Source organism: Branchiostoma belcheri, unplaced genomic scaffold (assembly GCF_001625305.1).
Source record: "Branchiostoma belcheri isolate BF01 breed outbred unplaced genomic scaffold, Haploidv18h27 scaffold12, whole genome shotgun sequence".
Taxonomy (NCBI): Eukaryota; Metazoa; Chordata; class Leptocardii; order Amphioxiformes; family Branchiostomatidae; genus Branchiostoma; species Branchiostoma belcheri.
The window spans coordinates 189,136-212,186 of record NW_017802602.1 but is presented as its reverse complement, the minus strand read 5'-3'; the positions used below and the strand labels follow the sequence as shown (position 1 = coordinate 212,186).

The window sequence follows — 23,051 nt, the reverse complement described above, 5'->3', positions numbered from 1 at the left end:
GTCCTGCACCGACCCAGAAGCCAGGCCGGCGGTTTTGTGTTGTGGCCTGAGTGGTTCCACTTCAGCTGACAACAAAAGGCTTAAAAACACTTTTCTTGTCACCCTTACATGCAGCAGGGTCAGGTGTATGGGGAGGCTCTGCATGGGGTTTAGGACACTTTTCTTGTCAGCCTTACATGCAACAGGGTCAGGTTTACAGAGAGACTCTGCATGGCGATAAAGCTCATAACCCCCATACACAGTCCTAACATGTAGGACCATAACCCCCATACACAGCCCTATCATGCATGACCATAACCCCCATACACAGCACTAACATGAATGACCATAACCCCCATACACAGCCCTAACATGCAGGCCTATAACCCCCATACACAGCGCTCACATGCAGGCCTATAACAACCCTGACAAAAACAGACCCATAACGGAGCGGTATAACCCCCATACACAGTCCTGGCCCATAACTAACCAGTGACGTCAGCCTGCAGAAACTAACAGTCACTAATAATGCACCAGGCATGCAGAGCACAGCTGCTACTCTGTCTCGTTAACTTGGACTTGGAGAACTCAAGAAAACTACAAGGAGTCTGTAAGGAGGTGTGCTGAGTCTAAGACACTGGACGTATACCTGAAGTAGTAGTTGGAATTCAAGAAGCTGCTCCCGCACTTGGAGTTATACTGGCAAGATTTTGAGGAAAGAACATGTATTTAGAAAGCGTCCTGGAAAAGGAACCTCGCCTCACCACATGCTGAAAATGTAGACGTCAGACTTTCTTTGTTTATTTGTAGACATACCTGAAGGAGTCTGGGATTTCAACGATTGTTCTTGAAGTTCTTGACGGACGTGGATTCAAGCAGAATCGTTTTGGAGAAGGTCAAAGGCTAAAACCTGCAGGAGTAACGGTGTAGGGCTGAGACAAACGTCGCTGAAACGTGCAGGTTTCAGGAAATGGAGTCCGTGAGGAAGTGGGATGAGAATGTCACTAATTTTTGTCAGTCAGAACCCAGCAGAATTGACAATTAGCTGTTTTTTACTTGTTCTTTGGAAAGTTTAAGTGGCAGTCAGAATCACCTGAAGTATGAGCTGTGTGAATGCAGAGTTATATAATATTATTGGTGGTGACAGTTTTGTGATTTTCACAGACAAACTTCAGTAACAAATTGTACTAAGAGTTCCCTCACCTGAGCTGAAACACCCTGAGTCTTCAGCCGCTTTAACTGAGCCATGAACACAAGACACGAGGGGCGTCATTCTCAAGGCTTTACTGCAACTAAACCAACCATTTAAGCCATAAAGTTGTCTCACGCCTTTTCAAGTCAAGAGTGTAGCTAGTAAATCTATAATCATCCTCAAGCACTCTATAAAACAGACTTGAAGACTTTGGGACCAAACAAAGAGCAAACTGGCCATGCCTCTGTCTCGCCAGGGCAATTATCTTGTATTGAGGTCGTCCAAGATTTTCCAAAATAATTTCCAGTTGCTTGAGTAGCTGTTTTTTGGCCGTATCTCATTATTACCTGGATGTCTTACCTTCACTGACGCAAGATTTGATCCCTGTATGAAGTGGGGGCATCTAAGGACACCTGGAGAGTCCACACTGACTACAGAAGCCTCTGGAAACAACTGTCTACAGCTGACATGCTTCTGACATGAATTCTGCGGTGTATATATTGATTGATCGATTGAAGATTTGATACTGAGGAACAACAAGCCTATTTGAACTGTCTACAGCTACCACACTTCTAACATGAAGCCTGCGGAGGATTGATTGATTGAAAATTTGATACATAAGGAAGCAAACCACAGAATCCCGTCCAAATGACTTTTCCCAATGTACAACATTTTTGGTGAGGAGAAATATCGCTGTGTTTCCATGACAACATGGGAAAGCCCCGCCCTCGTGACAGACAACCTCCGCCGCGAGCAAAGTTAGGAGAAGAGTCAAACGACAGAAGGTGATGTTAAAACTTAAAACTTTTGGTCCAACACAAAAGTTCTCTCACCTAGTCTAGCTTTCGACCAGTCACTCTGGTCTTCCTCAGTAGACTGACCCAGTGAAGCTTGTCACGTGGCTTCTTTGAAGTGTGACGTCAACACTGGGTCAAAGGTATCTGGTAGATGATGTCGACCCCCTTCGCGGTTCAATGTAGGGTGATGGGCCCTGATGTATATGGCTTCCTTCACCCCTCTCGAGAAATAGTCTTGTTCAGTGTCCAAAATCCTTACAGTGTCAAGTGACAGAAGGTGGTGTTTTCCCTGGGGTTCACCTGATTCCTTTCTAGGATAGATTAAAAGTTAAACTGTTGATATCCTCCCCACACACAGTCCCTACTGGTACTGCAGGATCTGATGTATTTCTGAGGGAACTTAAAGGTCCAGAAAGGACATGCAACAGGCCAAATGAATACTTTCCATGGTGATAAAGGGCATCTTGGCCCTATTGGCTGTTTTAAGAAGGTCATCTTATAGCTATTAGAGAAGAACTTTTCAAGAAGAATTTAATAATTGCCACAGACTATGCAGAAGTGGTTCCATGAGTTCCACGGTTCTGCATTTTTTTTCCAGTCAGCTTACTCCTTTGTTCAAGGCAAATTTATGACTGGGAGGCAAATTTGATTTAAAAAATGACAGAATACATAATTATCAAACATTGTTTACATGTAATGCTGTAGTTTGTTATTTACATGTGTACCTGTTGTTTGTTGTTTAGATGTGGGAAACTGAAGCGGCTGATCCTGAACAGAAACAGACTAGTGACGTTGCCTGATGCCATCCACGCTCTCACAGACCTGGAGGTAAGGAAGATGTAACTAATGGCAGCGTGCAAAATACCTGGTTGCCCAGTTGCCCCGGGGTACCAAATTTTACTTGGGGCAACCTATTTTTTAACCTAGGTAGCCCAGTGTGCTACCTGAATTTTAAAAATGCCCCCCCCCCCCAAAATCATGCCCACGGTGACTTGGCTTGCACCACTGTATCCGGCAGATGCTTTTTAATTTTAAGTATTAATGGCTATGACTAGTATCAGTTAACTAAAGCCTGTTAGAAATATTGTCAAAGGCTTATGTATGTAACATTACTTAATTTGAGGAAAGTAGTAACTTATCGGTGGGGCAACCTAAAATTCTGATGGGCAACCTAATTTTTGCTGTAGTTCAAAAAATATTTTGTACACTGAATGTTTCTTTGCCTTTAATGTTGGAGTGTGATGCCAGGCCTGGGTTAATGTCAGAGTTTTCTGTGTGGGTTTAACCTGGGTTATAAGTCCTATGTGTGGGTTATGGTGTGGGTTGTGAGTTCTGTACACGGGTTACGGTGTGGGTTATAATTCTTGTTTGTGGGTTATGATGTGGGTTATAAGTTGTGTGTGTGGTTTACAGTGTGGGTTAAGGTTAGTGTGGGTCTGGCCTTGGTTATACATCCTGTGTGTGGGTTACAGTGTGGTAACCGTTACGCTTAGTGTAATGTATGGGTTGCGGTTAGTCTAATGTCATCCCTTGTTGCAGTTAGTGTAATGTGTGGGTTGTGGTTAGTGTAATGTGTGTGTTGCAGTAACTGTTAGTGTAATGTGTGAGTTAGGGTTAGTCTAATGCCGTCCCATGTTGCAGACGCTGGATATCCGAGACAACCCGAACCTGGTGATGCCGCCGAAGCCCAAAGAGAAGAAAACCGGCAGCGGGCCGGAGTTCTACAACATCGACTTCTCACTGCAGCATCAGCTCAGACTGGCTACAGGTGCACCCCCCTCACCATCACAGGGGCAGCAACGTAAGTACCCCCTCCTGTACCCCCCTATACCCCAACCCCCTCACGGGCAGCAACGTGAGTACCCCCTCCTACAGTAACAGTAGCATTAACTGTACCAAAGTGCCAGGCTACATTGTTGTTGCCACCCTGGCTGACAGACAGGTGCGTGGACTCTGAAGTATGGGAAATATGCAGGAAGTCAACAAAGAAACACCAGTAATGATGTGGTACACTTAAAAAAAAATGGGCGGACCGCTCTGCAAGTGTCATTGTGGGCCGCTCTGCAAACAAAATGAACAAGCAAACTCTGATAACAAAGACAAACATCGTTTAGTTAAAGAAACCCTGGAAAAAAAAGAGAAAAATATGCACACCATACCTTGCATGTTACATCTGCCCTCCCCCAGTAAGAAGTTGAATTGAAGGTCCTTAAACTCAACAGCTTACTGTTTGCCAACGACCTTTATGTTGACCTTTGTTCTAAATATGGCCGCCCGACATTTACACACCCTTCGTCTGCGGCAGGTGTCAAATTTCCAGGTTCTTCTGTTGCTAGGCAACGAGGCTAAGGGGTACCTGGGGAGGGTTCATGTGTGTTTGGTGTAAGGGGAGAGTCAGTAGTGATCTGGAGTGGGTAGAACTAGGCCAACATTGTCTACCTCAGTACCTGTCTTTACAGTAGTCAACATGTAAGGTCTAAGCACTTACTAATATTTGTATACTTCTTGAAGACTTCCCTACTGTACACATTTGTAGTGCCCCCTGTATATTTCCTGAACTGTCCCCTACTGTACACACGTGTAGTGCTATCCCCCCTGTATATTTCCTGAACTGTCCCCTACTGTGCACGTGTACTGTTATCCCCCCTGTATATTTCCTGAACAGTCCCCTACTGTACACATGTGTAGTGTTATCCCCCCTCTATATTTCCTGAACATTCCCCTACTGTACACATATGTAAGTGTTATCCCCCCTGCATATTTCCTGAACATTCCCCTACTGTACACATGTGTAGTGTTATCCCCCCTCTATATTTCCTGAACACTCCCCTACTGTACACATGTGTTATCCCCCCTGTATAGTTCCTGAACAGTCCCCTACTGCACACACGTGTAAGTGTTATAGTAAGGTGTGGTGCACCTGTATGAAAGGTTGTGAATAGTACTGGTGGACCCTGTCCAGTGTTGCAGTTACTTAAAGTGTGTCAAGTTGAAGTTCATGGCTGCTGGTCACCATGTATTCTGCCATGCTGGCCTCGACCTTCATCACCAAGCTACAGAGAAAAGCCTGTAAGAAGTACTAGAAGTTTGTAACCATTAGAGACAGAGTTTAGTGCTACAGTGTTTTGTATAAATGGATTTACAAACCAACCAAACCGGAAGAGAGGACTGTGTGTAGAGCTCTCAGTAGTTGTTTTACCATAGGAACTACCTAATGTCTTTTACTAGTATCAATGACTGTATGAGTCTTTGTCATGTTCAATCGTTTTTTTCCCAGTTACTCATATAATATGTGTTAACGAGTTCTGTTAGTTCATTAGTGACGCTGAAGAAGAGTGGTGGATGTCACTTGAAATGTCTGGAAATTTATCCAGTAGTAGAGTTGAATTTCCTATGAGTTTAGTGTTTGTTGTTTTCCTTGCTATGACTGTGTTCTCCCCACCTTCCCTCCTGGTGTGCCCAGCGTTCACACTTCAGGCTGGCTCCTGCCTGGGCAGACTGGTACAAAACTACAACCAGGAACCAAGTTCAGAATTGTGCTGTTCTCAGAATTTGTCTTAAAAACATGACACCCGACTCACATTGATAGTTATTGTAACACGCTGTGCAGAATATTACAGGACCTTCCTGTGTTGTCAGGTTGTGGTGTACAAAGTCTCCCGTCCAGGCAGGAATGAGCCTCGGGCTGGCTGAATGCTCGGCAACCATCACAGTCCACTTTCCCTTGTCTTTCACAAATTACTGCTCATGCACAGAGAACTGTTGGTTTAGCATGTGTGTGACCCTTCCCTGGGTTGACAGTGACCTGTGCAAGACCCCTGGGTTGACAGCGACCTGTGCATGACCCCGTGGGTTGACAGTGACCTGTGCATGCCCCCTGGGTTGACAGTGACCTGTGCATGACCCCGTGGGTTGACAGTGACCTGTGCAAGACCCCTGGGTTGACAGCGACCTGTGCATGCCCTCTGGGTTGACAGTGCCCTGTGCATGGCCCCTGGGTTGACAGTGACCTATGCATGCCCCTTGGGTTGACAGCGACCTGTGCATGCCCTCTGGGTTGACAGTGCCCTGTGCATGCCCTCTGGGTTGACAGTGACCTGTACATGAGCCCCAGGTTGACAGTGACCTATGCATGCCCCTTGGGTTGACAGCGACCTGTGCATGCCCTCTGGGTTGACAGTGCCCTGTGCATGCCCTCTGGGTTGACAGTGCCCTGTGCATGGCCCCTGGGTTGACAGTGACCTATGCATGCCCCTTGGGTTGACAGCGACCTGTGCATGCCCTCTGGGTTGACAGCGACCTGTGCATGCCCTCTGGGTTGACAGTGCCCTGTGCATGCCCTCTCGGTTGACAGTGACCTGTACATGAGCCCCAGGTTGACAGTGACCTATGCATGCCCCTTGGGTTGACAGTGACCTGTGCATGTTCTGTACCTGTGTGTTTGTGAACAGGTGAAGCAGAGGAGGTCTGGAGCCCAGGTCAAGGTCAGGTCAAGTTCTAGTCTGTAGACCAGGTGCCGGGGGGAGGGGCAGCCAAGTACACAATACGCACAGCATATAGACATGGCGTTACGCTGGCTTGTTTGTATGTATGGCATGATTTGGACCCCCCAAAGCTTCGTCATCAGTTTACCCAAGGATGTCCTTGGTTTTAGGGCGTTTATGTCCCGTTTTGGGGGGAATCCATTCAAGAAGGGGTGGAGACAGCACCTCTATCTTTCACATCCATAATTATAATGGTACGGTCTGATCAAATATATCTTTGTAATGATTGAGTAGACACATGAACATGAGGTCTAAAATTATAACTTCCATCCTCTATTAATAACACCAAATACCAAAACTTCAACCTGATACCAATACCTGTAATTTGATACCCTGACAGCCATCAAACCACACAAGTGGTCTTGAGGTGGAAGAATCCATTATTCCCAGGGGTGGCTGTAAATCCAAAAATTTCTTATGTTATAAAACGAAATCTGATGCCACCAGTGTTGACTGTTGAAACGATCACACCACACAAACCTGTACAGATGCAGAGCAGATAGCAGATGCTGGGAAGCCTTCTGTACTGAGAAAAACAGAACTTTGTTGGAAGGTCTCATTCTGCGCCACCCCCTGTGATGCGAAGGCTTGCTGGCACATGTGCTGGGGAATTTGCCCGCAGACAGTGAGAACACTGTGAATCACTTTATATTTGTGATACTTTTGTATTCTTGGTCACTTCTCTACCGCAAATTTATCATTACTGCGAACAAAAATAATTCCCAGACTTTCTTCCTTCTGCACCTGCTGGCACCGTGAACATGTAGTTCCGTGAACATGTCCATAATTTTTTCAGACTGAAATTTTGCTACCGCAAATATAAAGTGATTTACAGTACTGTAACTGTTGTAGACTGCCCTCAGATGTCCCAATGCTGCAGCTAGCAGCCAGTTCTTAGCACCCTGTCAGTCAGACTGTGAGAAACAATAGCTGCAAAGGCGGACAAACCGGGTGTCTTCCTGACTGAAACACAGTGTGCCATCAGCACTGGACACATGCGGACTGACGAAGTATCTTTACTGTACTGAACACTGTGATATAAGCTCTGGATCCATGGAGTCTACTGTGAGAAATGCAAGGACAAGGTCATTGTCACACAGAGCCACTCAGCTGACCGGAGACATTTGCCTGTCGTGCAGATACAGCGAAGAGGGACATTACGGGAGCGCCAAGGATGCGTGCAGAAACTTTAACCTAACTTACGAGAGCGGTTGTACACATTCCAACCCCCCTCTGTGCCCTCCCACTCCTCCCCCTTATGTATCCCCACCCCCTCCCCCCCTGGTCCCCCCACCCCCTCCGGTCCCCCCTCCCCCACCCCCCAGTTGGTTCCTGCACGTTGCCACCTCCATGGACGAAGCCTGCGAGAAACTGCTGGTCTCCTTGGAGAAAATGCTGGCAGCCTCCTTACCCCGGTCTCCACGGCAACAGCAGGGCCCCGCCCCTCCGGCTCTCCCCTACCCTGGAGCTGCAGTACCCGAGTGGGAGGCAGGGGGAGCTTCTTGGGAGGACACCAAAGTGTGTGTTCGGGACCTCGTGGCCGCCAAGGTGAAGGGGTTTGAGGAAGGAGCCATTGTCTTTAAGGAGGCAGATGCTGAAGAAGGCGTGGTGTGTGAAGACGTGTTTGAAGACATTGCGGCAGGAAACACGGAGCTCCTTACGTCTGTGTGGAAGACAGTGGAGAAAGACAGACAGGAGTGTATCGTGGTGGTAGAGATTAACCAAGACAGCCGGAAGTGTAAGTTCCTGGGCAGCGGACCAATTACCTAAACAAAACCCCCATTTTTATGAGACCATGAATTCTTGCTGCAGCAAACATAAAGTAAGCAGCCTCTTAGAATCCCAGGGCTAGGAAGATGGTTTGTTTAAGTCAGATTCTGTACGTAGTATGTCTGTGATGTTGACTTCCTTACGATAGTCGATGATTCTGACTTAAGTCTCTCCCTGCAGCCTCCAAGGACCCTCTGGCTCGGAAGATGCGGCTGAGGAAGGTCAAGGACACAGCTGGGGACAGCGACAAGGTTCTCAAGGTCAGACAGATCTACATTTACTGAGGCCTAGGAAAATAAATGTTGTGTTTCCTGTTCCAGTCTCCTGAAAATATGAGGGTCGGTAGGTAGGGATTTTTTTTTTCCTTTTTTTCTGTAGACTTTGAGGATCTCTAGTGATCCAAGGAGCTCCTTGCTTATACAATGCAATTTGACAAAGTAAAACTTGAATGAGGACACTTCTATTTTAATCTCTAGTGATCTAAGTTGGATTGCTGGAGATGACAAAAAAAGATAATCCTACCCATCCTAATTATTTCAGGACTGAAACAGGAAACACAACATCTCTTTCCCTAGCCTAGCTAGAAGCTCACCTCGTTAGTGTGGGTGTGAACCCTGTACTTGAGCTGTGAGTTTTCCCACCTGCCAAACAATAGAAATTTACAAAACAATAACCCCACACCTGAACAACATGAGCATAGTCAGCCATGTTGTCTGCCATGCTCAAGTCGGGTGTCAGGGCCAGACACCAACATTTCAACTCAAATTTCACAAATCTGGAAGATAGGATCATAGGCAAATTTCATTGTAAACCTTTTCTAAGCTTGAACAGTCAAACTTTTTGTAATGAGTTAAAAATGAAACATTTGGACAGGTAGGTTAGACAGCACTAAGGGTTTACAGTCTATACAGTTGGGAGGAACAGACTTGTCACTTCAAGATGGTAAGAACTTTAATTGACTTCTGTTATTGTATTTCATCTGTGTTTAGTGGCAGCTGTGCATCATTGTGTGTGTAATACAGAATGTGTAATGGTTAGATAACTGCAGACCATGTAACATTAGTGTCTGTGTTGGTCAACCTGTATACTTCAGTATTTGGGTCTTTCCCTGCCCCCCTCCCCCATTTTGAATCAAACCTGTGACAAAGCTGGAGGGAGAGTTTCCCAGCCTGGGATCATGGCCGCTGGGTTTGAGGTTATGTAAGCCAGTAAGGCTGTTGAGCCATGGCCAGTGGCTGCAGAAAGTGTAGTAATAAAAACACAAACATCCAGGCCAGTTCTGAGGAAAAGTCATGGAAAAATCACAGACTTAGGCAAGAATAACAACAACAGTGGCTGCTCAGAGCTGCACTCACTCTGCTCAAGTGAAATCAGCCAGTAAGCCTTCCAGTGTGGTACTACTTTTCCCTCAGTTGTCAGTATACATGTATATAACCTGTACACATTTGTGCTGTGTTGTACTTGTAGGGTATGACTGGAGTGACAGAAGAAAAGAACAAGAGGTTGAAGGAGTGGACCAAGGACCAGGAGCAGGAGGGAGACAGACAGGAGGCAAAGTCAGTACATGTGAATGTTGTTGTTTGTTTGTTAATATGTTTACAGAAGGCAAAATTATTGTTTCCTCTTCTTCTTCTCCAAACAAATAAGGTCAATGACCTGAACCAGAGACGTCTGTCACCTTGGTAAGTGGTGTTGGGTTATATCCTGTTGCAGTTTTATTACAGGAAAGATTTAGACTCCTGTTTGAATTAACAGAGCAGACCACATGCGAAGGTAAATATTTTGTATTTCCTTAGCAAATGTCACTAGTACTTGTATGTGTAACTAACTAGCTACATGTAAATCCTTGTAGCTGACCACCATATTTCTAGTTAGTTACAGTTTTCCCATGTTCCCCCAGGCCCTGTCAGGGGGAAGAGGGGCTGGAGCGGCCGCAGCTTGTTTGTTTTGTTTGTTTGTTTGTTAGTGACAGTTTTGTGTCCCCCCAGGCCGAGGCGTTGGGACGAGGGCCTCGAGCGACCACAGCTGGACTACAGCGACTTCTTCACGGAGGACACGGGGCAGACGGCCGGCGTCACCGTCTGGCAGATCGAAAACTTCCTCCCCGTTCTCATCGAGGAAGGTCAGACTGCTTCTTCTTCTTCTTATCCGAGTTTTACGTCATTGATTCCCTGAATCGGGGGTATAGACGTGCTTGCACAGGTGCATGTTTGGGCTTGTCATTTGCCCCTCAGCATGCTGAGGTGCACAACAGCAAGCCTGTGCAAGTCTTTTTTTTGAAGCACGGTTTTTACTGACTGGATGCTCTTCCTAACGCCAAACTCTAAAGTTTTTGACAGCTTTCAGAGACTGGCTGTATGAGGAAATGTGTGTTAAGTGCCTTTCCCAAGGGCTTGTCATTTCCAGAACTGTGTCTGTCTAGTTCTGTCGTATCCAGAAATTTTCTCTTTACACAACCAGCATTGTATCTCACCTTGCTTACATTTTGGTGACAATCAGACACCTGCCTCAGAGCTGCTCACTAGTGACTGGAAACATAAGCAAGGTGATGGTTGTGTAAAAGAAAACCTCTACTTCCTATACTTCAGCAACCTGGGGAAACTATTTTCGGAAATATAATTGTGCAATAATCAGTACCACGTGTACAAGTCATTTAAATATTTTTGTATGTGAGTTTATAATGACAGACATGCACGTAGCAGAACAGCTGTAGAACTAACCTCTGCCCCCCTCCCCACAGCCCAACACGGGAAGTTCTACGATGCAGACTGTTACATCATCCTCAAGGTAGGAGCAACAAACTCGTTACACCTGGCTCGTTAGACTGGGCTCGTTACCTGTCTCATACAAACTTGTTACACCTGGCTCATTAGACTGGGCTCGTTACCTGTCTCATATCTTTGTACACATGTAGTTTGTAAGTTTTGTTTTTAACCAGAGAAAAGCGTTTCAGCCATGACGTGTATAATTATGTGCACTTGAGATCTTTGTTGTAAATGTTGCATTTTGCATAATTGTAATAAGCCCTAAGAATGTGATTTAGTAGATGTAAGTACATGTATATGACGGTTAGGCCACACCAAGTAAATTTTATGGATGACGTCCTTTGGAGACCCTAAATCTAATGCGAGAGGGCGAAAAAAAAACAAGAAAGGCCCTAAAAAACAAGATGTCTAGATTAGAAATATACTAAGAGACGACAAATGTTAGGACACAAATTGAATGAGGTGACACAGTGTCACAAGCATGACGTCTTTTATTCATCATCAAAACAGTAAAGTTAGCTCTGACCCTGGCCGACATCAAGTACGTACCAGTCAACAACAACGTTTCCGCATGCTTTTACGACCTTAACGCTCACATACTTGGTGACCAAGGGTGGCGAGCCCACTTTGCGGCACTGTCGTGATCTTGGTCATAATTACAGGAAACGGAATTTCTTGGTTTTTTTTTTAGGAACAGGCCAAAATCAATGCGCGCGCGGACGTCATCCATAAAATTTACTTGCTGTGGCCTTATAAAAACTACCCCGTGGCCTGTTTGACATTTTTCTGACAATGTTTCTGACTTGCCTTTTGTCCATTCTGGGGAGACAGCAGGTACCTGTACAAACTTGATCCAGTTCAGCACAGAACCCTACATTGTAACTCACACTCTCACCTCACTCTATGTCTGTGGGTGTACCAGCACAGAACTTGTAAATAATTGTTAGCACAAAAATGGAGACCAGACACACAAACCTGTGGTAGACTGCACCTCTAGACAGTAAGCACCTTCTGCTCTTCCAAACCAGCCGTGATGACAGGTGCAAGGTTAGGGGTTAGAGATCAGGGGTCATTTTTACACTGTTTTGCTGTGTGTTTTTCTCCAGACCAGCTCTGATGACCTGCAGGGTTAGAGGTTAGGGGTTAGAGGTCAGGGGTCAGTTTTACACTGTTCTGTGTGTTTTTCTCCAGACCAGCTCTGATGACCTGCAGGGTTAGGGGTTAGAGGTCAGGGGTCAGTTTTACACTGTTCTGTGTGTTTTTCTCCAGACCAGCTGTGATGACCAGGGTAACACAGACTGGATGGGTTAGAGGTTAGGGGTTAGAGATCAGGGGTCAGTTTTACACTGTTGTTTGTTTGTTTGTTTCCCCCAGACCAGCTGTGACGACCAGGGTAACACAGACTGGATGATCTTCTACTGGATCGGAGCTGATGCCTCAGTAAGACACATGAAGGGGTCACCACCCTTGACCCATTTCAGCAGGGGTCACGACCCTTGACCCATTTCAGCAGGGGTCACTACCCTTGACCACTTTTAACACTTCCTTTTCTCTTTCTGTTCCGTACCAGGACAAACAAACAAGTGTTCCTTTTCCCCTGCTTCACTCTGTCGTGGCCCTCTTGGTTTGGTTTGCTCTGTCCTGAGCTGTAACCTGCACATCTTTTTGTTCCTCCGTTTTCAGTACTGTAGATGTCTTGCGCTATTTTCTGTCCCAGCAGTCAACATATCTGTTTACCTAGGCCTTCATCACTCTTTTGTCTCTTCACATTTTGCAGTCAGTTTTCCGACATTCCTAAGATCTGTCTTGATTTCTTCTTTCAGCTCCTCCCTCCTGTAAATCCTGTAGCTGCTTCTGTTCTGTTCTTCTATTAACGTTGCCCTCTCCCCCCTTCCTGTTGCTTCTTTTGCCTCCCCTCCGTAGACAGTCATAGAAGACCAGGAACAGAAAAACTGGCAGATTTTCTTCTGGATTGGCAAAGATTCTTCTGTGAGGCTCCTTTCTTTTCTCTTTCCTTTGTGTTTCCCTCCACTTCAGGGTCACAGGCATGCTTTTTTTAGAATTTTTGCTACACATCATTCTCCCCTCTACTGTCTAAAGGCAACTGGACTAACATGCACCCTTCTGTAATATTGCTCACGTAAAGTCCCTTAGAAATTAAGACCAGTAACTACAAATTGCATGTAAATAGAGAGAATGTTAGAACAACCTTGACTCTGCATCTGCCAGCCTGGTATCTTAGAACAACTTGGATGTGCAGTGGAGATTTTAGTTTTACAATTGAAAAGATTTTCAAATTGACATTTTAATCTTGCAACAATTCATCAACAATGATTATACTTTATAGAAACTGATGTCAGAGATGAGGTATGTTGTGTGAAGTTGCCATGGTAACCACTGTTTTCCTTGGCAGCTGGATAAGAAAGCCTGCGCCGCGATCCACTCCGTCAACTTGAGGAACCTTCTGGGAGCCGAGTGTAGAACCATCAGGGAGGAGCAAGTACGTTGCTGTTCCTCTGACCTTCATGCTACAGTGTCTGACCTTCCCCAGCTGTTCCTCTGACCTTCATGCTACAGTGTCTGACTTCCCCTGCTGTTCATCTGACCTTGATGTTACTTACACTGTCTTTCTGCTGTCCCTGCAGCTGACGAGAGTGAAGAGTTTCTGGAGGTTTTTGACCACAACATTTCGTACATCGAGGGCGGCACGGCGAGCGGGTTCTTTACAGTGGAGGACACGCAGTACACTGTGCGCATGTACCGAGTCAGCATCCCCAAAACCTGCAACATCCACCTGGAGCCAGTAAGTACTACAGAATACACAGTACACTGTGCGCATGTACCGAGTCAGCATCCCCAAAACCTACAACATCCACCTGGAGCCTGTAAGTACCACAGAACACACAGTACACTGTGCGCATGTACCGAGGAAGTACTACAGAACACACAGTACACTGTGCGCATGTACCGAGGAAGTACCACAGAACACACAGTACACTGTGCGCATGTACCGAGTCAGCATCCCCAAAACCTACAACAGCCACCTGGAGCCAGTAAGTACCACAGAACACACAGTACACTGTGCGCATGTACCGTGTCAGCATCCCCAAAACCTACAACATCCACCTGGAGCCAGTAAGTACTACATGTCTGACACATGGACATCACATGTCTGACACATGGACATCACATGTCTGTCACATGGACATCACATGTCTGTCACATGGACATCACATGTCTGTCACATGGACATCACATGTCTGTCACATGGACATCACATGTCTGTCACATGGACATCACATGTCTGTCACATGGACATCACATGTCTGTCACATGGACATCACATGTCTGTCACATGGACATCACATGTCTGTCACATGGACATCACATGTCTGTCACATGGACATCACATGATCACAATCATGTCATTTAGTTGTCAGTTGTTGCATGTATGACAACATGAATATCTGGCTGTACTTGTGCCCAGTGTTGAGACTAAAGTTGACCACTTGCCCCCCCCCCAGGTTCCGGTGACCCTGAGCGCGCTCGACCCCAGGTTCAGCTTCCTGCTCGATGCCGGGCTCAGGATCTACATCTGGGCAGGTCACAGGTCAACGCTCAACACCAGGACAAAGGCCAGGTAAGGGCATAGGTCAAAGTGTGACTAGAATAGAGTAGACAAGTAAATCACAAAGAGCAGGCCAAAGGGTCGGTTGATAGGTGATAGGTCAGTGGAATAACAAATTAAAGGTCATCTACCTTTTTACCTAGCTGCTGGGCAAACTCAAAATACAAGGACCAGAATCAGGACAGTTTGCACTCTGTCAGTTTATGGACATTACATGGACATTTTAAGACGTCACAGTCACAAAACAGTCATGTAACTGCCATGTCTTGCCCCCCTCCCCAGGTTGATGGCCGAGAAAATCAACAAAAACGAGCGGAAAAACGAGGCGGAAATCAGCGTCATCCGACAGGGCCAGGAGACCAAGGCATTCTGGGAGCTCCTGGGAGGGCTGCCAGATGAGATTTTGGTAAGATGGCCATCTGCGAATGGGGTAAAAAATCTGTGTTCTTTGTATCATGTCTAACTAAGGTTCTCCAATATAAAGTACTCAATGAAAGCCTGAGTTTATTCTATATTATTGCACAGACTGACTATAGTTCTACTTTCAAATTGGCTCACCATGTATGAGTTATGAATGACTGTTTTCCCAGCCGCACGTGCCAGAAGACTTCTCCCCTCCCAAGCCCAGACTGTACCAAGTGTGCCTGGGGATGGGGTACCTGGAGCTGCCGCAAGGTGGGAAAACTTCCTCACAACATCTATCTCCTGTCTATATGGATATTACTACTTTCATGTTGACATTTGTGGTTCATGCAATGGAGGCCACAGCAAGTAGATTTTATGGATGACATCCTCTGCAGACTCCAAATCTAATGCGAGCGGGCGAAAAAAAAACAAGGCGGGCAGAAAAAAAACAAGGTCCCTACGATGTAAAATTTTGACTCAATCATTGTACAAATGGTTTTGATTGAGTAGGAACATCACATATACACAGCCAGAATCACATATCACTGCATCAAAGTAAGAAACAAAACAATAAATCAGAGCCTTTTCTTGTCTCCTCTCTTCCTAGTTATCTGCCATCCACCTTCCGACATGGCCTTTGCCCATTTTCGGTATGTTGACCACTGTCAGAAGGCAACAAAATTTCTTGTTTTTTTTTTCCAAAATCAGGCGAAAATTAATGTGCGCGCGCAGATGTCATCCATAAAATTTATTTGCTGTGGCCTTACTGTGAAAAACACACCAATTTTCCTGCACACAGTTGAGCTTGGGGCGGGTCAGAGGCTGCGGAAGGTTGTGCTGAACACCAGGAACGTCTACATCCTGGACTGCTACTCCGACGTGTTTGTGTGGTAAGGACAGTACTTGTACCCCCTCTAGCAGACAAGTGTGGTACTGCAGTAAATAAATGCATGTGTCAGTAAATATGATAAAAGTGGATGTGTTATGTAAATTAATATGAATAGAATATGATTCCAACAGTTGAATCCAGAAGGTTTTTGTCCTGACTGACCTTGACATTTGTTTGTGCCCCCCCCCCCCACAAGTTGGGCAGGAAGTCAGCAGAAAGTTTTTGTTGTTTGACCTTGATCCTTGTTTCTGCGCCCCCTTCCCGCAGGTTGGGCCGGAAGTCGACCCGGCTGGTGCGAGCAGCGGCGCTGAAGCTCTCCCAGGAACTCTGCAACATGCTGCCCAGACCGGACGTTGCCATGGTAACAAGAGTGCAGGAAGGGTAGGTTTTTATTTTGTGTGTTAGTTAGACATTCACCAAAATCAGGAAACGAGATTGAAGATGCTAATTTTGATTTTTTTCTATTTCATTCCCACAAGGATTTTTGAAGAATGTTGGCTCACTTAGTTACATGTAGTAATACTGTAACATTGTATTTTGAGCCTGTAAAAGAAAACTGTATACTTTGGGAAGCAGCTGAAGGACCCATGACATGAGTGGGTCAACTTGCTGCTTGACCTCTAGGTCAGGGGTCAAAGTTAACCTGACATCCTTTCCTTTAGCACAGAGACTCAGGCCTTCAAGTGCAGGTTTCCCGACTGGACCGATATCCTCCCATTGGACTATACCAAAACTCCCGAGGGGGCGATCAGGGAAAAGTGGGTTGGACAGTGCATGCCAGACTGCATGATTTTTTTTCTCACGGCTGTAGCCTGTGCACAGATCACCCCCGTTCATATAGTGGTTGTGTCCTGTTAGATGTAAGCTTCATTCCAGCCCCCATTCAGAACTGTACTTGGCAGATCTAACAAAACTGCAAGTTCAAACTGAAGTTTTGAGTCGCAGGATTCAAAAACAATGCACAAAGGTGCTAGTTGCCATCTTTTCCATTGTGGCCACATTTTGGAATCCCCTCAGATAATTTTTCCCACTGACCCAAGCATTTAGACCCCATATGGGGCATTGCATAGTTGTTAAGTTCAAACTTTGTTCTCACACAAGAAGGGAACTCACCATCGATCTCGTCAACCTTCGTCAGATGATTGTGTTAATATTCACTCGCTGACTCTCCGGAAGTCGGAAGCGGGATCAATTGACGTCAGGCCCGGAGTGAATGGGAACACAGAATCTACCACCCATTTAGAACCCAATCCATAGTGCCCACCTGTCTACTCATGTAGGGTCATTCTGGAAGCACCAGTGGAAGCCAGTAGCCAGGGAAGTGTGTAGTACTACAATAACGTCATCACTACCACTGTGGTAGATCTGCGGGAGACACCTTGTGTATTAACACATCGTAAATGTATACAAGCTGCCCTCATAGACAAACCAGCAAACCTGTCACAGTAACCATTCATTCTACCCGTAGTCTACGATAAGCACAACAACATCCAAGTGGCATGATGTGTGCCATCTACGTCATGTATAACCTGTCTCCACTGTGCTGAAAAACAATGTGTACAACTGTCTGCATGGTCACTACAACAGGACAGAGCTAGGCAGAAACCAGTGTTGGTTCAGAGTCAAACATATGTCGTAAGTGGAAGAAAAATTGACAAGATTCGATCTTAATCTGATTTGGTAGCTTCCACAAAATTAAATGAAGAAACAGGTAACAAAGTTGAGGACACTGCAAAACTAAAAGAATGTATGTTTCCTTGTCATTCAGGCATTTTTATCCCAGCTCAAAAAGACTGAAGTAGCATGAACATGCTCTCATGTTGTTTTATTGTCATTGATTGATTGATTGACCTTTGCAGGACAGAGACTCAGGTGTTTAAGTCCAAGTTCATCGGCTGGGACGACATCGTTCCTGTGGACTATACCAAGAGTGCAGAGGAGGCGCACAAGGGCGGACCGGAGATCAAACGGGTATGTGGGTCGGGTGGGCTGGCTGGGTGGGTGCGTGGGTCGAGTGGGCTGGCTGGGTGTGTGCGTGGGTCGGGTGGGCTGGCTGGGTGTGTGCGTGGGTCGAGTGGGCTGGCTGGGTGTGTGCGTGGGTCGGGCAGGCTGGCTGGGTGTGTGCGTGGGTCGAGTGGGTTTGGTGGGTTGGGTGGGGGTTTTGTCTGGGGCAAATCTATGTTCTTGGATCTGAGGAGACTATCCAGAACTGTGCCTGATCCTAACCCGTGCAGGCACAGGCAGAGTTCTGGATACATTGAGTCCTCCACTTTCCTTCCTCAAAGTCAAAGATAGCATTGTGTAAGCAGCTTTATACTGTAAGAAGGAACTGTACCCGTGATGCAACCAGTTTTTGTCTGTCTGCCACAATTGTTGCTTGTTGTTGCACCACATACATGTACATGTATTTTGCACCCTTCTGTGTAAATGTCACATCAGTCTGTCACCCCACTGTTGCATTTCCTCTGCTCGTTTGTTCGGTAACCTGGTATGGAAAGCCTGTACCAAAAATTGTTTGCATGTTTGCAGCCCATATTTGGGCATGCAGTCCCTATTTGGCAGTACAGTCCTTATTTGGTACTGAACTGTGTGCATGTGAACGTAGCGGTTGAAAAGGCGTTTGAGAAGAGCAGGGAGGATGCTGGGAGCCTGGGGAGCGGCACTCCCTGGACCAGCCTGGAGTCACTCAGCATCCTGGAGGAGCAGGAGGAGGAGGATGAGGAGGAAGAGGTTGGTGGGGCTGCTGCCATGGCAACCGTTTTTCTTAATTTCGACATTTCATGACTAGACATGGCGACAGCACACTCAAGTTATTTCAACTTATTTTATGCTGCCACCAACGCAGAGGACAAATACAGGACAGGACAATACAAGTGAGGAAATTCGTGTAAAGTGCCTTTCCCAAGGGCACAAGATCGGTGGCATGTCAGGACTCGAACCCAGGACCTCTTAAGTTCCAAGGCAAGCATTCTGCTGCTACTCCCCACAACCATTTGCTAGACTGAAACTACAGTCAGGAGAAGCAGAATGATGATTCAATAATTGTTTAAAAAACCTGAAAAGTAGAGAGTTTGTCTGCTTGACCACTGATAGTCTGACACTAGCAGCCCCGTCATGGCGCACAGGTCAACTTGTCTTCTTCTCGTCACCATGGAAACCCTGTAACCATGGAGATGTAACCGTGGTAACATCTGCTGGCTCAGTTACAGTAACATTTCTCTGACGCTTTTCGCTGCCGAGAGCAGGTAACAACCTTCTTTTGAAATTCTTACTAGACATTTTCTGTAGTTAGACTGTAACGAAGTCGTCTTAAGTTGCAGAGTAGCCACCTGTAGCAGGTAACATGATAGCCTAATGTGGACTCACCTTGCACAGGTGCCTGGCAGGTACCACAGGTAAAACATTTCTGTACTTATCCCCTTCCTCTGTGTGACTGATCCCACCCACTTGTGCATGTTACATGTATGTCTTCTGTGTGTGCATGCTCTGACTTCTCCATATGTGTGCATGACTTCTGTCTTCTCTGTGTATGTGCATGTTCTGACTTCTTTATGTGTGTGCATGTTAGTGTGTGTGTGTTTTTATTAATTGTGTTTAACTTAGAATAAGTTAGAGGCTGTCCCAACCAGTAACTAATTATAATGCCCTTTTCTCCACAGATTGAAGTTGTTGAGGAATTTAACTGTGTGTAGTTAGCTGTTAGTTTACCCCATATTTTTTGTAAACCCATCTTCTTTCAATAAAACTTGAAATGATTATTATATATTCCCTGTGGACAGACTTCAGATTGAGGCTTATAGCTGTGATTTTGAATGACCTTTCTGAAACTGTTCCTTAAGTGTGTCCTTAAAGTTTGTTATCTCCTTAGGACGAGGATCAGGCTAAGAAGGAAGCTAAGACAGACCTGTCAGCGCTCTTCATGCCCAGACAGCCCTCCATGTCCGCTGCTGAAGCCGTAAGTTACCTCCCCCCTAGTGTTGTGGGTTCTCCTGTAGAAGTAGTTCTAGTTGTAGTAGTAGTACTACATTTACATGTAGTAGTAGTAGTAGAAGTAGTAGTTACTGTAGTAGTAGTAGTAGTAGTAGGAGGAGGAGGAGTAGTAGTAACAGTAGTAGTAGATTCTCGGAAGTAGCTGTGTAGTAGGAGTAGTAGTATTAGTAGTAGAAACTAGTGTGCTCTGTGTAAAGTATATTTAGTAACCTGCATGCCTGCTATATTTGCCTGATATCGATGTACATATTTGTGCCATTAGGAGCAGCTGATGGAAGAGTGGAACGAGGATTTGGACGGGATGGAGTCGTTTGTTCTGGAGGGGAAGAAGTTTGTCAGGCTGCCTGAAGAGGAAATCGGTAAGGAACGGTTTTGGTACAATATAGAGACAAGAAGTTTTTCTGTGTATTACCTCTCACTCTTTCATGTCTTAAACTGTTTTTATCAATAATCTGTGCCTGTGAACTCTACCCTCTGCCCTATAACCCCAGGTCACTTCTACAGCGGGGACAGTTACGTGTTCCTGTGCCGCTACTGGGTTCCCGTGGAGACCCCGGAGCAGGAGGAGCAGGAGGAGGATGCTCCGGAGCAGCAGGAGGAGCAGGAGGACTTCCAGTGTGTCGTCTACTTCTGGCAGGGCCGAGACGCAAGCAACATGGGCTGGCTCACTTTCACTTTTAGGTACGCCTGCAGCACTTCTTGGTATTTACAGACGGAAGTGAGCATGAAATTTGTTGAGGTTGGCTGCTAGACTTAATGATGTTAAACTTCTTAAAGCCTTAATGTATTGTTGATCAGTAACTGCGTGTACTAAGTACTAAGTGCTGAGTCATTGATATTCCCTTGTTTTCCACAGCCTGCAGAAGAAGTTTGAGTCACTGTTTCCCGGGAAACTGGAGGTGGTGAGAACACACCAGGTGAGTTTCAGGTGTGAGAACAAACCAGGTGAGTCTAACACTAGTTAGTAACAACACTAAGTCTTAGTAAGAATAGACCAGTAAGTAACTGCAGCTGTAACATGTTTACCAACAAGTTGAAAGTTAATGTTTCCTGTTGCCGTTGTCTTTCCAAACCTAAAGTAACCATTTATTCACCACTGCTTCTGTCTGCAGCAACAAGAAAACCTGAAGTTCCTGGCCCACTTCAAGAAGAAGTTCATCATCCACCAAGGTCACAGGAAGGACAAACCAGCAGAGCCGCAGCCGTCGCTGTTCCAGATCAGGGCCAACGGCAGCCCGCTCTGCACCAGGTGTATACAGGTCAGGGGTCAGGAGGGGAATATTGTACAAAGATTGTGTAAAACAATTACTAGGATACTGCTCTGTACCATATATATGGCCTCCGTCGGTCAATACTGACCATGGTAAATCCTACTTAACATCTAATTACAGTATCTACTATGACTTAACAGTCCTATTCGTGAATGGCAGTCTCTGCCGCAGTTCTCACACTTATAGACTGACTCAGTTCTATTGGAACTATCTTTCCTACGGATTCGCCTTTCATCTGCATTGCGCATCAGTCTGGCTTCTCCGGTATTCAGTTGCCTGGACAGTGTGCATCTCCATCTAGCGCGGTCATCAGCAAGGTCCTCCCAGTGCTCTGTATTGATATCTAGAGCCTTCAAGTCCCTCTTACAGACATCTTTGAACCGCAGCTGTGGCCGCCCGGTGCTTCTCTTTCCTAAGATCAGTTCTCCGTAGAGAAGGTTTTTGGGGATTCGACCATCCTCCATTCGACGGACGTGGCCTAACCAGCGAAGTCTGCGCTGCCTAAGCAGGGTGAACATGGTTGGTAGGCCGGCACGGGACAGCACTTCAGCGTTGGCCACTTTGTCTTTGTCTCTGTACCAGAGTTCTGTATAGAGGTCAGGGTCAGAGGGTTAAAGGTTAGAGGTTATTGTTCAGGCAGGGATTAGTACATGTGAAAGGTTAGTTGGGAGCAGCTACGGGAATGGTTCCAAGTTGATTCCTTCATTGAGTTTCTTTGAGAGTTTTTACATTTTTATAAGTTTGAGAGGGTGTTTTAACACTTATACATTTGTACCTGAGGATGTTTTCAGACATCCAGACTGTATCTCAAACCTGATGACAAACCAGCTGATTTTCCCCACAGATCCCCGCCGAGGGAAAACTGCTCAACTCCGAGTTCTGGTGAGTTCCTGGGGATTTTGTCCGAATCTCTTTAAAATGTCATCATCACGTCATATAGTACTTAGTGAATATAAAAACAGTATGTGGGTTGCACATACAGTACCATCTATATAGCACCCTGTATATGTATGATTTGTGGGTATTTCTCGTGTAAAAATGCCAACAGGATAAGGGTTAACTTTTCAGACAACAATCATAAAACTTAAAGGTATCCGTTAATACTGACACTTTGCCTGCACAGCTACATCCTGAAGGTTCCGTTTGACAATGACGAGACGAACGGGATCGTGTACGTGTGGATCGGTCGCTGCTCCGAGCCCGACGAGGCGAAACTCGTGGAGGACGTCTCAAACGACATCAACCCGAATGTAAGGCAACAGGCGGGAACTCCCGCAGCTTCTGTTATCATAAATCATGCGTTGCAGTTAGTAGAAATTCATCAATCATCAATCATGAAAGGTACACATACCTCCAAAGTTTGATGTCTACGAGATTGAACACAAGACTAGGTTGTGACTTGTGCAGGTGTTGACTGTGTTGTTGTTGACTGTGTTGTTGTTGACTTGTTGACTGTGTTGTTGTTAACTGTTGTTATTGTTCCGCAGGGTTCGTACAGTGTGCAGATCCTGAATGAAGGGGAGGAACCAGAGAATTTCTTCTGGGTGGCTCTGGGCGGCCGGACCGAGTACGAGGAGGTGAGATGAACTTTGATCCTTCTGGAACTTTGACTCTTTGGGAACTTTGACCCTTTTATTTATTTATTTGACCCTTCAGGCTTGTGGACTTTCCTTCCTTTCCTACTCGGCTCTACAAATCAGACATGAAGATGTAACCTAACCTGCTGACCTCTTCCCTCTGACCCCAGGATGCGGAGTTCATGCGGCACACGCGGCTGTTCCGATGCTCCAATGAGAAAGGTTTCTTCACCGTGTCCGAGAA

The 23,051-nt window shown here is 45.9% G+C and overlaps 1 protein-coding gene across 6 annotated transcripts in view; it reads left to right on the top strand.

The window, feature by feature from the left end:
- Positions 1–22,609, top strand: part of LOC109462755 (protein flightless-1 homolog) — a 27,790-nt gene extending 5,181 nt beyond the window's left edge. Inside the window, exons 1-23 of one of the 6 annotated variants that reach the window (XM_019759336.1) lie at positions 1,765–1,956; positions 2,712–2,796; positions 3,610–3,769; positions 8,463–8,542; positions 9,750–9,838; positions 10,271–10,404; positions 11,023–11,069; positions 12,422–12,487; positions 13,461–13,546; positions 13,691–13,850; positions 14,572–14,687; positions 14,958–15,081; positions 15,266–15,350; positions 15,880–15,970; positions 16,237–16,350; positions 17,829–17,940; positions 19,838–19,924; positions 20,222–20,318; positions 20,451–20,640; positions 20,816–20,876; positions 21,072–21,218; positions 22,075–22,112; positions 22,354–22,609. In XM_019759336.1, the coding sequence (XP_019614895.1) occupies positions 1,883–1,956; positions 2,712–2,796; positions 3,610–3,769; positions 8,463–8,542; positions 9,750–9,838; positions 10,271–10,404; positions 11,023–11,069; positions 12,422–12,487; positions 13,461–13,546; positions 13,691–13,850; positions 14,572–14,687; positions 14,958–15,081; positions 15,266–15,350; positions 15,880–15,970; positions 16,237–16,350; positions 17,829–17,940; positions 19,838–19,924; positions 20,222–20,318; positions 20,451–20,640; positions 20,816–20,876; positions 21,072–21,218; positions 22,075–22,112; positions 22,354–22,594 (2,484 nt within the window). In that variant the 5' untranslated portion in view covers positions 1,765–1,882 and the 3' untranslated portion in view covers positions 22,595–22,609. Of the gene's footprint in view, positions 1–1,764; positions 1,957–2,711; positions 2,797–3,609; positions 3,770–7,838; positions 8,251–8,462; positions 8,543–9,749; positions 9,839–10,270; positions 10,405–11,022; positions 11,070–12,421; positions 12,488–12,970; positions 13,037–13,460; positions 13,549–13,690; positions 13,851–14,571; positions 14,688–14,957; positions 15,082–15,265; positions 15,351–15,879; positions 15,971–16,236; positions 16,351–17,828; positions 17,941–19,837; positions 19,925–20,221; positions 20,319–20,450; positions 20,641–20,815; positions 20,877–21,071; positions 21,219–22,074; positions 22,113–22,353 lie in introns of those variants that run through there. The other 5 variants (XM_019759332.1, XM_019759334.1, XM_019759333.1 and 2 more) reach the window with 5 other exon arrangements.
- Positions 22,610–23,051: the final 442 nt, after the last annotated feature.